The following is a 13,603-nucleotide window of genomic DNA, read 5'->3' as shown; positions in this document are numbered from 1 at the left end:
ATAATTTTTTACAATGCCTACTACACTCTGAGGATATCTCGGTGTTACATAGCTAATGACTCACTTTTGAAGTGCTATTATATAAGCAATCAATGCAGCCAATTACACACAGCAAGATCCCACAACAACAAATGAGATGAGTGATCAGTTAATAGCTAAAGGAGAATGTTGGCCTGGACACTGGGAGTATACCCTGTCTTTCTTCAAATAGTGCCACAGAATCTGTTATATCCACCTAAGGAAGCACATATGGCCTGAGTTTAACATCTTATATGAAAGATGGTACCTCTGACAATTCAGCACTCCCTCCATATTATAAAGCAACGTCATCCTAGATTATGTGCTCAAGTCCCAGAGTGGGGCCTGTACCTATAGCCTTTTGACTCACAAACAAGAGTGTTACTAACTGAGCCAAGCTGACACTTTTAGCTGCTGATGGAATTTGTAGTTATGGTATCTGCTGCATGACAGGAAGACACAATAGCCTTGTGACAAAGGTGTGGACTGTGGTCTCTGTGACAGTTAAACTCACCGCATGAATCATCGAGCAGCCCTTGGAGCTAGCTGGATGCCAAAGAGTTCCACAATGATTTCAGTAATGCAGTTAAAATTGTGAACTTCATCAAAGCACGTTCAGTTAACTCACAGCTCTTTCCTGCATTGCACAAAGAGTTGGGGGCAAAGTATCAGCAGTTGTTACTGCAGATGGCATTGGCTGTTAAATGGGCAAGTTCTCACATGCTTCTATGAGGAAGTCTACGTCTTTCTTGCAGACAGCAACTAACCTCTTGTTCAAGAGACAAGCTCCTACAGAGTTGAACAACACCCAAATTAGACACACTGCACTTTTACGTATTTAAATTAAATTAAACCAGTTGCCCTCTGGTTCTAACTGCAGATTGCAAATCATGAGCAATTTGTAGAGGGACATATTTCTGGGAACCAAAGTAACTACACCTCTGGCAGTCCAAGATGAGCAAAAAACAAGCTGGATTAATTCAGGTATTATTACACATCTTGGAAAAAGTATGTCAAACCTACATCCTTTCTGAGGTAATTACTACCCTTCTCCCTGGCCAGAATGGAATATTCTTCAACTTTGAGCACCCAGCATCAGTGCGAGGTCAGATACAGCACAGGTGTTTACAGGGTAGAGCTCCTTCTATTCTGCCCCAACAATGTTACTTGACCCCCAACTACAAAAGAGCACACTGCTGCACCAGTTTGAACTGTCCACTTCTACCATTAGCCAACCTTGTCGTCTCTCTGAGTAAAATTGAGTTTGATGTTAAATGGTTGATAATCTTGTGTTGTGAGACTTGTCTGAACTAGCAACTAAGTTTAGACTAATCTTGACGATCCGGATTCTTTCCCCTCAGTCTGGTTCAGTAATAACTGAAGTCGAATACATTTTAAAGTTCAGCACAACTTTAATAGCAGGGTTCTTAGTCTGCAGCATTGATTTGGACTCCTGATAGAGTCCCTCTATGCTGGCAGAGCAAGAACAAAAAACATACAGAAATCCACACGTTTTTATACAAATCAATAGGGTTGGAACATACTTAACGAGGGTCAACACCAATCATAAGCCGGGCACAGGTTGCCATGCGAGGTTACATTATTTCCGGCCAATCATAAATCGTCCATGTGCTGATCATGCTGCTGTTAGACATCAAAGGGGATAACTTCCTCACTTTCCAACTTGGAATGTTCTTCCCTGTTCCTTCTGTTCCTTATCTCCCAACCTGGAATGTCTTTCAACTTTGGCTAAGCTCGTTCCCTATATTGATCTGCCATAAACATGGAGACATTCAGACCAGTCCTTGACTCACATCAAAGACCTATCATTGATAAGACAATGCAGGCCTGCTGACTAAGCAAACATATGGCCCAGCAGGAGGGCCAGGCCACTTGTATCAATCTCAGTTACTAACTAATTAACCCTTTCTAACCATTTTGCATTCTGCTTCTTTGCCACGTAGGCATTTTAATATTTTACTGAAAACTGACCACGTAGGGATTCTCAATCTCATCTGAAAGTGTTTTTACATTTGGTAATTGATTCCCTCAACTATACTCCATAAACTGACCACTGTGCAACATTCTACATCTTATACTTTTATGAAAGTGTCCATACTGCTTGGCTCCACAGTTCAATGCAAAGAGACAGTTGCTCTAACAGTGGAGATGAGTGACCAGCTCCTTGTATATAATTTCCTTTCATCCAATTATATACTCATAGAGCCACATTTTCATGTGTCAATGATGGTGTCAGTTCCCCGGGCATGGGAGTGTTTATACTATGCATACAGACAGGAGGGTTTATGTTAAAGAGTGTAATCAAGGGAGTTTACACAATTGAGTGTAGGTGGAGGGAATCTATATTATGGAGTGTAGCCAGGATGTTTATATTTGGAGTGTAGTTGGGATGTTTATATTTGGAGTGTAGTTGGGATGTTTATATTTGGAGTGTAGTTGGGATGTTTATGTTTGGACTGTAGTTGGGATGTTTATGTTTGGACTGTAGTTGGGATGTTTATATTTGGAGTGTAGTTGGGATGTTTATATTTGGAGTGTAGTTGGGATGTTTATGTTTGGACTGTAGTTGGGATGTTTATATTTGGAGTGTAGTTGGGATGTTTATATTTGGAGTGTAGTTGGGATGTTTATATTTGGAGTGTAGTTGGGATGTTTATATTTGGAGTGTAGTTGGGATGTTTATATTTGGAGTGTAGTTGGGATGTTTATATTTGGAGTGTAGTTGGGATGTTTATATTTGGAGTGTAGTTGGGATGTTTATATTTGGAGTGTAGTTGGGATGTTTATGTTTAGAGTGTAGTTGGGGAGTAGTTGGAGAGTATATGTTTGGAATGTAGTTGTGATTTTCATATTTTGAGTGTAGTTGGGATATTTAATTTATGGAGTTTAGCGGAGATGTCCCTGGTCCCTCCTGATGACAGTTATGGAGCATGCAGCAGACAACCACTAACCTGCAAAGTTCCTCCAGAACAGTCCGGACATTGGAAGCATTGCTTGAGCATGCCAATTGTTTGTTCGATCACGTTTCTTGTGGTAGTGTGGCTCTCATCGCAGTGCAGCTCTGCTGGGTTCCTAACTGGAAGAAAGATGGCTCAGAGGACTGGCGTAAGATACCAGGCATAGACTGGCATGATGTGCTGCCTCTGGTTGAAAACCAGCTATACAATGAGGGAGTGCGATCCCTTTCAATTGATAAAGATGCCAGGGTGGTGATGGGGAGCACGCATGGCAATGTGGGTGTAGTCTATGGCACCCTGCACCCTGAGGAACCTGCCATGATGGCGAAGCCTGGTGACTCTCGTCCTGCTTCGCTCTGTCCACAGGGAATGAAATGTAGCTGTTCCTCCTGGTGTAGTGAGCCTCGGTGCCCTCCCTGATACAGTGGTGGACTGGGAACTGTGATATGTCACTGATGTTGCCAGCTGCAGCCTGAAAAGAGCACATGGCATAATAGTTAAGGACCATGGTGACCTTGACAGCCACAGGCAGTGCTGTCCATGCCCTAGTACAAGGCTCGAGTTGTGGCTGCAGCAAGTGACATAGCTTGGATTTTTAGGCCAATGAATACTTGTTAGAGGAGTGATATCAGAGTGGGGAAGTACTGAGTGAGGTGCCCCAGGCATGATGGTGGGAGCGTTACCATATATAATTTACCGAAATGACTTGGATTCAGAAACTTGAAACAAAGTAATCACATTTGCAGATGATATCAAACTAGGAGGGATAGTGGAATTGGAGGAGGCAGCTCAGAAATTACAGAACGAGTTGGACAAAATAGTTGGCAGAGCAATTTAATGAAGACAAGTTTAAAGTGCTGCACATAAGAAGGAAAAATAGACGACACACACAGACTCCATGAATGGTGTTAAATAGCTAAGGATGAAGCTGAAGGAGACCGAGGGATGTTAGTAGGCTTGACGCGACAAATGTCCAAACAATGCACAGCAGCAATTAACAAAACCAGGAGAACGTTGAACTATATGGCCAAAGTAGTGATTGAACTTTATTGCATTCTTGAACACTGCGTCCAATTCTGGTTGTCAAGAAACAACAGCAACAATCAAGCACTGGAGGCTGTGCAAAGAAGAGCCACGAGGCTGAATCCCAGGTCAGGGACTGAGTTATGAGGAAAGACTGCAGAAACTTCGGTTCTTCAGTTTAGAAAGTAGGCAACTGACAGTTGGTCTAATAGAGGTGTATAACAACAACAACAACAACAACAACTTGCATTTATATAGTGCATTTAATGTAGCAAAACGTCCCAAGGTGCTTCACAGGAGCGTAATCAAACAAAATTTGACACCGAGCCATATAAGGAGATATTAGGACAAGTGATCAAAAGCTTGGTCAAAGAGGTAGGTTTTGAGGAGCAGAGAGGTGGGGTGGTTTAGGGAGGGAATTCCAGGGCCTAGGCAGCTGAAGGCACAACGGCCAATGGTGGAGCGATGAAAATCGGGGATGCGCAAGAGGAAAAAAATTGGAGGCGCACAGAGATCTCGAAGGGTTGTAGGGCTGGAGGGGGTTACAGAGATAGGGAGGGGTGAGGCTATGGAGGGATTTGGAAACAAGAATGAGAATTTTAAAATCGAGGCGTTCCTGGACCAGGAGCCAATGTAGGTCAGCGAGCACAGGGGTGATGGGTGAACGGGACTTGGTGAGAGTTGGGCAGCAGTGTTTTGGAAGAACTCAAATTTATGGTTGGTAGAAGATGGGAGGCCGGCCAGGAGACCATTGGAATAGTCAAGTCTAGAGGTAACAAAGGTATGGATGAGGGCTTCAGCAGCAGTTGAGCTGAGGCAGGGTGGGAAACGGGCGATGTTACGGAGGTGGAAGTAGGTGATCATGATTTTTTTTTTTATTCGTTCACGGGATGTGGGCGTCGCTGGCAAGGCCGGCATTTATTGCCCATCCCTAATTGCCCTCGAGAAGGTGGTGGTGAGCCGCCTTCTTGAACCGCTGCAGTCCGTGTGGTGACGGTTCTCCCACACCGCGGATATGTGGTCAGAAGCTCATCTCAGGGTCAAATAGGACGGCAAGATTGCGAATGGTCTGGTACAGCCTCAGACAGTGGCCAGGGAGAGGGATGGAGTCAGTAACTAGGGAACGGAGTTTGTGGCGAGGACAGAAGACAGAGGCTTGGGTCTTCCCAATAGTTAGTTGGAGGAAATTTTTGCTCATCCAGTACTGGATATCAGACAAGAAATCTGACAAATCAGAGACAGTGGAGGGGTCGAGGGAGGTGGTGGTGAGGTAGAGCTTGTTAAGGGAATGGGAAAAGTATACTTTAAATTAAATTGTGGGAGTAGAACAAGGACACACTGGTTCAAACTAGTGAAAAGTAATTTTAGGACTTATAGCAGGAAATTCATCTTCACACAAGGAGTGATCAATATTTGAAATAAACTTCCAGGTAAGATCATTGGAAACATTTAAAAATATGAGATTTCCAGATGACTGGATTAAGATGGGCTGAATGGACTTCCTTAGCCGTAATTATCTTATGATCTCCCATCAGCTGCAATCTTATTTAATATCAAAGTGTTACAGGACTCAACTAACACAGAGAGGACTTTTATCCCTTCAGTCAGGCCTGGATTTGAACCCAGGAGCCTGACCCGGAAGGAGTACATGTTTATCCACCATTCCTCAATACCTTTTACCATTTGTGGAGCTGCCAATCAGAGCAATTCTCTGGCTATGTAACACTATTTTGTTTCTCCATCTGTCCCACCCTCACTTTCTAACTTTCCACTAATACTCAAGCTTTAATTTATTCTCTTTTAGGACCCAGTGAGTAAAAAGTTCTTTTACAAGAGTCTCATTAAGCTTCTACTTGCCACTTAAAACAAAATAATTTATAAAAATGATTTCTGCTCTGGGTTCAGACTCTATTTATCAGCCTGGATCTGTGTGTCATGGAATCGGATACCGGTTACATGTAGGACAGGTTGGAACTAATCCGACTTTGTATGCTGTAGCACTCCAGCACCCAAACTTCAGTTCAACAAGAAGATCATTTGGGAATTAGGCCAAGAATCTAATCCATGTTTACTGGTTCTATTCATCACTTTGATTCTGTATGTTTTTTAATAATAATTCCCTTCACTGGAAATATACAGAGATTATTCTTAATTTCCTCTATGAAGGAATAACTGTTCCATTGTTGCAGAAGGAAAACATCTTTACATATTCAAATTATCAGCCTTGGGCAAACATTCTTCTTTTATAGTGGGTTAGACACTGACCTATGACCTCTGGGACATGGGTTCAAATCCAGATCACACTGATGGCTGTAAGGTTTCTATTTGAGCAGACTTTGGACAGTCCCAATCCGGTTCATGGTGGGCATTAACCTACAGCACAAAACTGTCCCTAATTTGGCATTAGTTGGCAATGCCACTCAGATGGGCTGAAGGATAGCAGGTGTATGTAGTGGAAAAAATGCCACATTGGTACAGCTCTTCTAAGGATGAAACTGAGGTACAAAGTTGGGGCACAGCTTTCCTCTGCACCTGGCAATTTTTTAAAGAAAGAAAATAAACAAATCGATACGAGCGCTTCTTTAAAACACCAGTAACTGCTTCACCCTGTTAAAACTAGGGATAGAATTCAATGAAGTATAATCTGTAAATGGGCCATTTTGAACAGTGAGGGATCATTTACTCCCACTAGATTTCAATCAGTTTTATCTGACTCTGGAACAGGCTGGTAGAGTTGTCAATGGATTTTCTGCTCATTCAAATTGATACATGCCAGAAAGTGTTTCAGTGGGTAATTTAACACTTTCTGGCACAAGGAGACAGAAGGCAATGCTGTGGTGGAATTGCAATGGATTCAGGTCATTGTGAGATCTGAAGACCTCCGATTTTACTTTGGGGAACGGGTGCGGGGATGCTAGCGGGAAGCCCAGGAAGCGTGAGGCCTGGGTCATTTTAACTCCCAGGGATATCATCTGATGTCATCGTTTCCCAACTTTTCAATCTTTATGAGGCCTTGCCTGCGGCAAGAACCTCACACCCCCCCTGAAACCCTGGAGTTAAAATCGCAACCAGCGCAAACATAGAGGTGAGGTCACTGCCATGATTTTTACCATCCCCCCCCCCCAGTACGTCCCAGAGTTACGGTGTCTGTAAAATAGAAACATGGCTTAGCTCAGTGATGTCGTCACTAAAGACATAACAGAGTAATTACTCAAAAAATGGGCAGCTCAGGGTGGAGTAGGGATGTGAATTGTATTTAAAGCATTAATGGACTTTTGTTTTGCTGAGGGTTATAGGTAAACTTTAATAGCATGCTATTTTGACTTTGCTTCCTAATACTCTGTTTAAAATAATACAAACCAATTCCGTGTCTAATATGGGAAATTGACATTGTGCTTCAGCACATCTTAGGTTAGTTGTATCAAGATGATTTTTCTCAGTGAGCAGCAGCCCAGTAGAAGGTCACAACTGTCTCCAATGGGTCAGTTAACCAAAAAATCAGGTAAGATTTTATTTTTCTGTTTGTGCCACTGCAGCACAAACTACAATTCCCACATGTAGTGACACAAAAATACTGACCCTATTTAACAGTATGATGCCCATTTTTCTGCTAGCTAAGTGATACCCATACCTTAATTTAAATGTTTCAAGTGTTTTCAGTAGTAACATAGAATTTACGGCACAGAAACAGGCCATTCGGCCCAACGGGTCTGTGCTGCTGTTTATGCTCCTTACGAGCCTCCTCCCACCTTACTTCATCTCACCCCATCAACATATCCTTCTATTCCTTTAACCCTCATATGCTTATCTAGCTTCTGCTTAAAGACTACCTCTCAGTCTTCTCTTTTCTAGAGTAAAGAGCCCCAGCCTCTTCCGTCTTTCCTGACAGTTGTACCCTCTCAGTTCTGGTATCGTCCTTGTAAATCTTTTTTGCACTTTCTCCAGTCCTTCTATATCTTTTTTGTAATTTGAAGACCAGAACTGTGCACAGTAGTCTAAGTATGGTCTAACCAAGGTTCTATATAAGTTTAATACAACTGTGAGCTAAGGAAAAAGATCAAAGAGGAGGGAAATTCTCTTGCCAGTTATGAATGCTCAAAAAGAAAATGGAGGCGGTCATAAGCTTGAGGCCCATTGCAGGCAAACTACCTGCTTGCTGCAGGGGCTGACTTTTGATTTCCAGATGAAAAGAGCAGCAAAGTCTGATTTTTCTCAGTGAGCAGCAGCCCAGTAGAAGGTCACAACTGTCTCCAATGGGTCAGTTAACCAAAAAATCAGTGCAGACATGTCCAACATCTTTACAATCAATGTGATGAGCAACTGAGAGTTTAATTCTGAAAGGTGATTGTCTTTACTCCCATCCTCCATATGAATAGACTAAATCATCCCCTGATTCTGCAAACAGCTATTCGAGTGGATTCATTCAATGAAGAGGTGTCCAATCTTTTGCTATTGTGAGCCACACAGTCCGTACCCATAGAGACTCGGTGCCCACAAATAAAGTTTCAATCTATGTTCCTATTAATGTGTATATAACTCAAGTGCCGATACGAACAGAACTTTGTGTTCTGATTTAGGATTTATCCACCAATGAGGCAACGGTGCTAAAAATTGTACCTTCCAAAACTTCAGGCCCACATATTCAAATGGCACATAAGAAGCATAAATGCAAATCGGTTCAAGTGGCAGCAGCTTCAAGGGCCAGATTGCCAGGGCTTGGGCACCGCATGTGGTCCTATGTCCTCAGGTTCGATACCACTGCCTTAACTGACCTTGTTGGCAGTGTAATTGCAAATACTGCAACTCTGGCATCTATAACCTGACAAATAAATGCATCATTCTTTTTTAAATTAGTAAATAATGAACATTCTTATAACACAACCAGGCCCACCATTTAACCATGAGTGTGATGAACACTCCTATAACACAACCAGGCTCACCATTTAACCATGAGTGTGATGAACATTCTTATTCAAACAGCCAGGCCCACACCATTTAACCATGAGTGTGATGAACATTCTTACTCAAACAACCAGGCCCACACCATTTAACCATGAGTGTGATGAACATTCTTATAACACAACCAAGCCCACCATTTAACCATGAGTGTGATGAACACTCCTATAACACAACCAGGCCCACACCATTTAACCATGAGTGTGATGAACATTCTTATAACACAACCAAGCCCACCATTTAACCATGAGTATTATGAACACTCCTATAACGTAACCAGGCCCACCATTTTAATTGACTGCAGCTATGTTTTCCCCACCACCTGCCTCCATTTTCTGGGCAGCATACAGACAAGTAACAGATGCAATAGGCTCACAATTGCATCTGTTCATGAAAGCCATGAGATTGATGGTAGATCAGAAGGCCACATATGTGCTCTCTATAATGGCCTGCACTTTAGGGAAACCTGCCACACAGAAAAAGTGAAGTGCTATTTTGTGCTGTTGGCGTCTTCCTATAGTAAAAGTGAAGAAAGAGTCCGTCCAAGAAAGGCAGGACCCAAACCAGAAACAAACACAAGGAAAATATTCAGAAAAACAAATCTAAATTAGAATGCCAATCATTGAAACTGCCACAGCAAATACTGGCCAATCACCTTTAAAAACACAGCTCTACAATTACAGAACATGTCTTCTTAACAGTGTCTGTTTTATATCGGCATTGCAGACACCATGCGCATTCCCAGTGAGAAACCAAGAAATGGCGGCACTAGATGATTTACATTTTATTTTGTGGCTTAATGAAGGTCTCGCATCTTTCATACAAATTTTGTTACACTAGGAAATCACAGAGGGAAGAATATGGCATGAAGCAGGCCAAAGTCCTACTCACCCAATTTCCCGACCCACAATCATACAGTTCTTGCCTGCACTAGCAGCAAGGACCACTGAAAGATCTACCCTATTATGCTTGTGAATATTATCAAACCCGTCGCTGTACATTTGAAAGACACAGATGCTGCAATAAGCCATTAGAGCAAAGCCGGAGTAGTCCAAACCCCAAGGCAGGGGCAGATTAACACATAGGTCTGCGGGCTCTTGCCCAGGGGTCCCTGCCAAGTATGGGTCCCCGGTAAAATTCAACATAACACAGAAAAACATTATACAACCGCTGGATCAAAATATGCTGCCGTTGAAAAATACTGTCAGAAGGGGGCAAAACAGAGTGGGCAGATTTGTTATAATATAAATACTGACACTTGCTGGGGGGATTGTCTGGGGAATGCGGAGAGGCCCTGAATGTTTTTGGCACTCAGTGCCCCAACAATTCTTAATCTGGCTTTGCCCTAAGAGTGTATGACAGCCATGCGCACTCTTCCAAACAATTTATTTTGTAATAATTATCCACTTTTCCATGCTATTTACCTTTTCAATCTCTTATTAGAAAGTCATCAAAATTCATAGTACCACCGCTAAATGTCACCAACCAATAATATTGCTTTATATAATATGTTGTATTAATTAGCAGACTCTTGGTAGCAGAAGTACATTATTAGCAGTTCCACTGCCAACACCAAATGAAAAATAGTGCTCCTTTACAACTGTGGAAAGTCCAATAACTTGTGCTATGATTATGAATGTCTCTCCCAGGAGTGAAAGAAATCACCAATGCACTGTAGTCAGAGTACCTTATAGTCCTTCTGCTCAAGTTTGGAAACATTCAGCATGCTCTGGATGATGAAAACTGTTCCTTTGTGATTTAATGGTTGAATTTTTAAAAACGGAATGTGTGTGAGCCTTATATCAGAATGTCTTGAATTAATAATTTAACTGAGGTAAAATATTATTGACAGTATGACTGATTAAATTTCAGTTCACATTCTCACTCTACCTATATACAGGCACCATCCTCCTTAGGGGAACATAAGCTGGGTCACTTTGGGGTCAAGGTGGCTCCAGGATGACACGTCCAGTGATACGAGCTGATCCTCTGTGGCAGACTCAGTAATCCAATACCTGAACCAGTCAAGTCTGCAGTTCCCCTGGGCACTCTTGGTGATTGGCCAGTCTGCCTGGCTCATTAATGGGATCTGGAAAGAAGGAGCTTAAGAATTCCTGCCAGTCAGCTCCAACTAACCATGCAAGTCAAAGCCCTGATAGACAGAATGGTCCTAGCTGGTCGAGCAGAGGGAAGCTTACCTGTACTTTACACTGATAAGCTGTGCAGTTTTAATGTGCTAAGCTCCAGAAGTGCCTCTGTGCACACTTGGGGGACCCTTAGTCTTTGTTCTTGCCCACCTGTGCCTACATTCTCTGGGATTAGGTAGGTGGGATAACTTGGCAAACTGAAACTCTACTAATATCTCAGTAGTTTGATTTGGAGACTCTTGTGCATGGTAATGGGTTTCCATACATGCTAGACTCTGGGCTGACTAAAAATAAACACGTTTATAGGTAAATGTTAGCATAGCTGTTGTCACTGCCCAGTAAAATAAGCTCTATTATTTTGTTATTATTTATAACTTTTTTTAGTGATAATTCAAAATACCTTTCTATAAACAGGTCTATACTGTTTTGAAGTGGTCACACATGCGTACTGAACAGAAGATAGAGGAAGTAACACCACTTCCTAGACCATGTGTGTTTCTGGGAACTATGCAGCTATTTTATTATCTCTACAGTTTGTGGTGTCATCAAAACATAAACTTATTGAAATATTCTACCACATAAATACAGTAAGTTACAGACGGGGCCATGGTTTGGGATATGTCCCCTCTTATCAAGTTGGATGCAACTCATTTGTGGCTTTGTCACTCATGGGTTATCTAGTCAGTGTCAATTCTGGCACTATTTATCATATCCTGCTACTGCTACACATCCTCTATTTAGGCATCCTCATGAGAATGGGCTATTTAACATGCCCCTTGTGACTTATGGGGGTCTTTCTCAGTCATCAAGTAAAAATCAATAATCTTCATTCTGGTTGTCCATTACCTCGTGTTTAAAATGCCACTGCAGTGAATGATCAGGTTGGGAACCAGGGAAACAGCAGCACAGAATAATACCTTACACTAAATTCACCAAGGATTTGGTCGTGCGGTTTTATACATATGTATATGAGGTTTACATAAGTACATTTACAAATATTTATACTCATTATCTACCATCACAACACGCTAGCAGATACAGACATCCCCTCCCCTACACCGATCGATCCTGTGAAAGAACAACTTAAGGCAGATAAACGAATAGCCATAGAGGAATGCTCGATAGCAGCCACGGATTCGCCTCCCCCTCTCTGCTCAGCTCGTTAAACGGAACTGGCAGCCTGATCGAAAACAAAACTATCTGCTCCAACTTACCCAGGGTCTTGACAGCGATCTGGCGAGTCAGGGGAGGCGGCAGGTTGATGCAGACCAAATCCACATCTTGGTGCAGCAAGACATCGTCGATCCTGTTGGTGTAGAAGGGGACATCCATCTCCTTCGCCAGTTCCTCCGCTTCTTCTGGCGTCCTCCCCCACAGGGCTTTCACCGGGAAGCCTTGGCTCTGGAGGAGAGGGATGATGACCCTGGTCGTCAAGCTGGTGCCAAACACACCGACACCAGGCAGCATGGTGACTGAGAAAAGGCTGCTCACTCCCCCACCTAGTGCAACATTATTGGGGCAGTCTGGATCAAAGAGTTAGCCCTCGGCCACCTCTCCCATGTCCTTTGCCTCGGAGCGATTCGGGGTCTGATTCCTTCTTTCCCAATTGCAGATGAAAGCCAAGAAACAAGTTGCAGTAGTTGGGCTCCGGCGCACACTTCCTGCCAGCGCTGTGTGTGAGAGTGAGTGAGTGGAGTGGAGTGAGTGAATGTGGCGCTCACAGCGATGATGATGATCGAATTGCCACCTTCTGCTGTTCCTGCACCGCCCTCTAGATCCGATCGCCGGGCCTGCGAGCTGCTGATTGCTGCAGCGGTTTAACTGGGTGGTGAAAAAAGGACACCCAAGAAAGTCAGAGGCTGCGGCTGTATATTTGGCCAGGGACCGGGAGCCGGGTCGGCAGCAGGTTGCGGAGCCCAGGCTAAGCCCAGGTTGGTGCCGAGGCTGTCCCTCCGCAGGCTCCACTCCGGCGGAAACGTCATGTTCCTTGCTTTTCTTCAGCCCGCTGCACCCAACCAATGGATAAGGGGGAACTGGCGGGCTGCTGTGAGTGGCAGAGGAGAGAGTGACACTTAACACCCAGACACTGACACAGAGACAGTGACAGACACCGACACACAGACAGTGACAGAGACTGACACAGAGACACCGACACACAGACAGTGACAGAGACTGACACAGAGACAGTGCCAGACACCGACACACAGACAGTGACAGAGACTGACACAGAGACACCGACACACAGACAGTGACAGAGACTGACACAGAGACACCGACACACAGACAGTGACAGAGACTGACACAGAGACACCGACACACAGACAGTGACAGAGACTGACACAGTGACACCGACACACAGACAGTGACAGAGACTGACACAGTGACAGAGACTGACACAGAGACACCGACACACAGACAGTGACAGAGACTGACACAGAGACAGTGCCAGACACCGACACACAGACAGTGACAGAGACTGAC

General features: G+C 43.5%; 1 protein-coding gene across 1 annotated transcript in view; it reads right to left on the bottom strand.

Annotated features, from left to right (window-relative positions):
- Positions 1 to 13,012, bottom strand: part of gfod1 (glucose-fructose oxidoreductase domain containing 1) — a 125,596-nt gene extending 112,584 nt beyond the window's left edge. The window contains exon 1 of the mRNA XM_068001726.1: positions 12,337 to 13,012. Within this exon, the coding sequence (XP_067857827.1) occupies positions 12,337 to 12,589 (253 nt within the window). The 5' untranslated portion in view covers positions 12,590 to 13,012. The remainder of the gene's footprint in view (positions 1 to 12,336) is intronic.
- Positions 13,013 to 13,603: the final 591 nt, after the last annotated feature.

Source organism: Heptranchias perlo, chromosome 2, assembly GCF_035084215.1.
Source record: "Heptranchias perlo isolate sHepPer1 chromosome 2, sHepPer1.hap1, whole genome shotgun sequence".
Taxonomy (NCBI): Eukaryota; Metazoa; Chordata; class Chondrichthyes; order Hexanchiformes; family Hexanchidae; genus Heptranchias; species Heptranchias perlo.
This window is presented reverse-complemented; position numbering and strand designations above follow the sequence as displayed.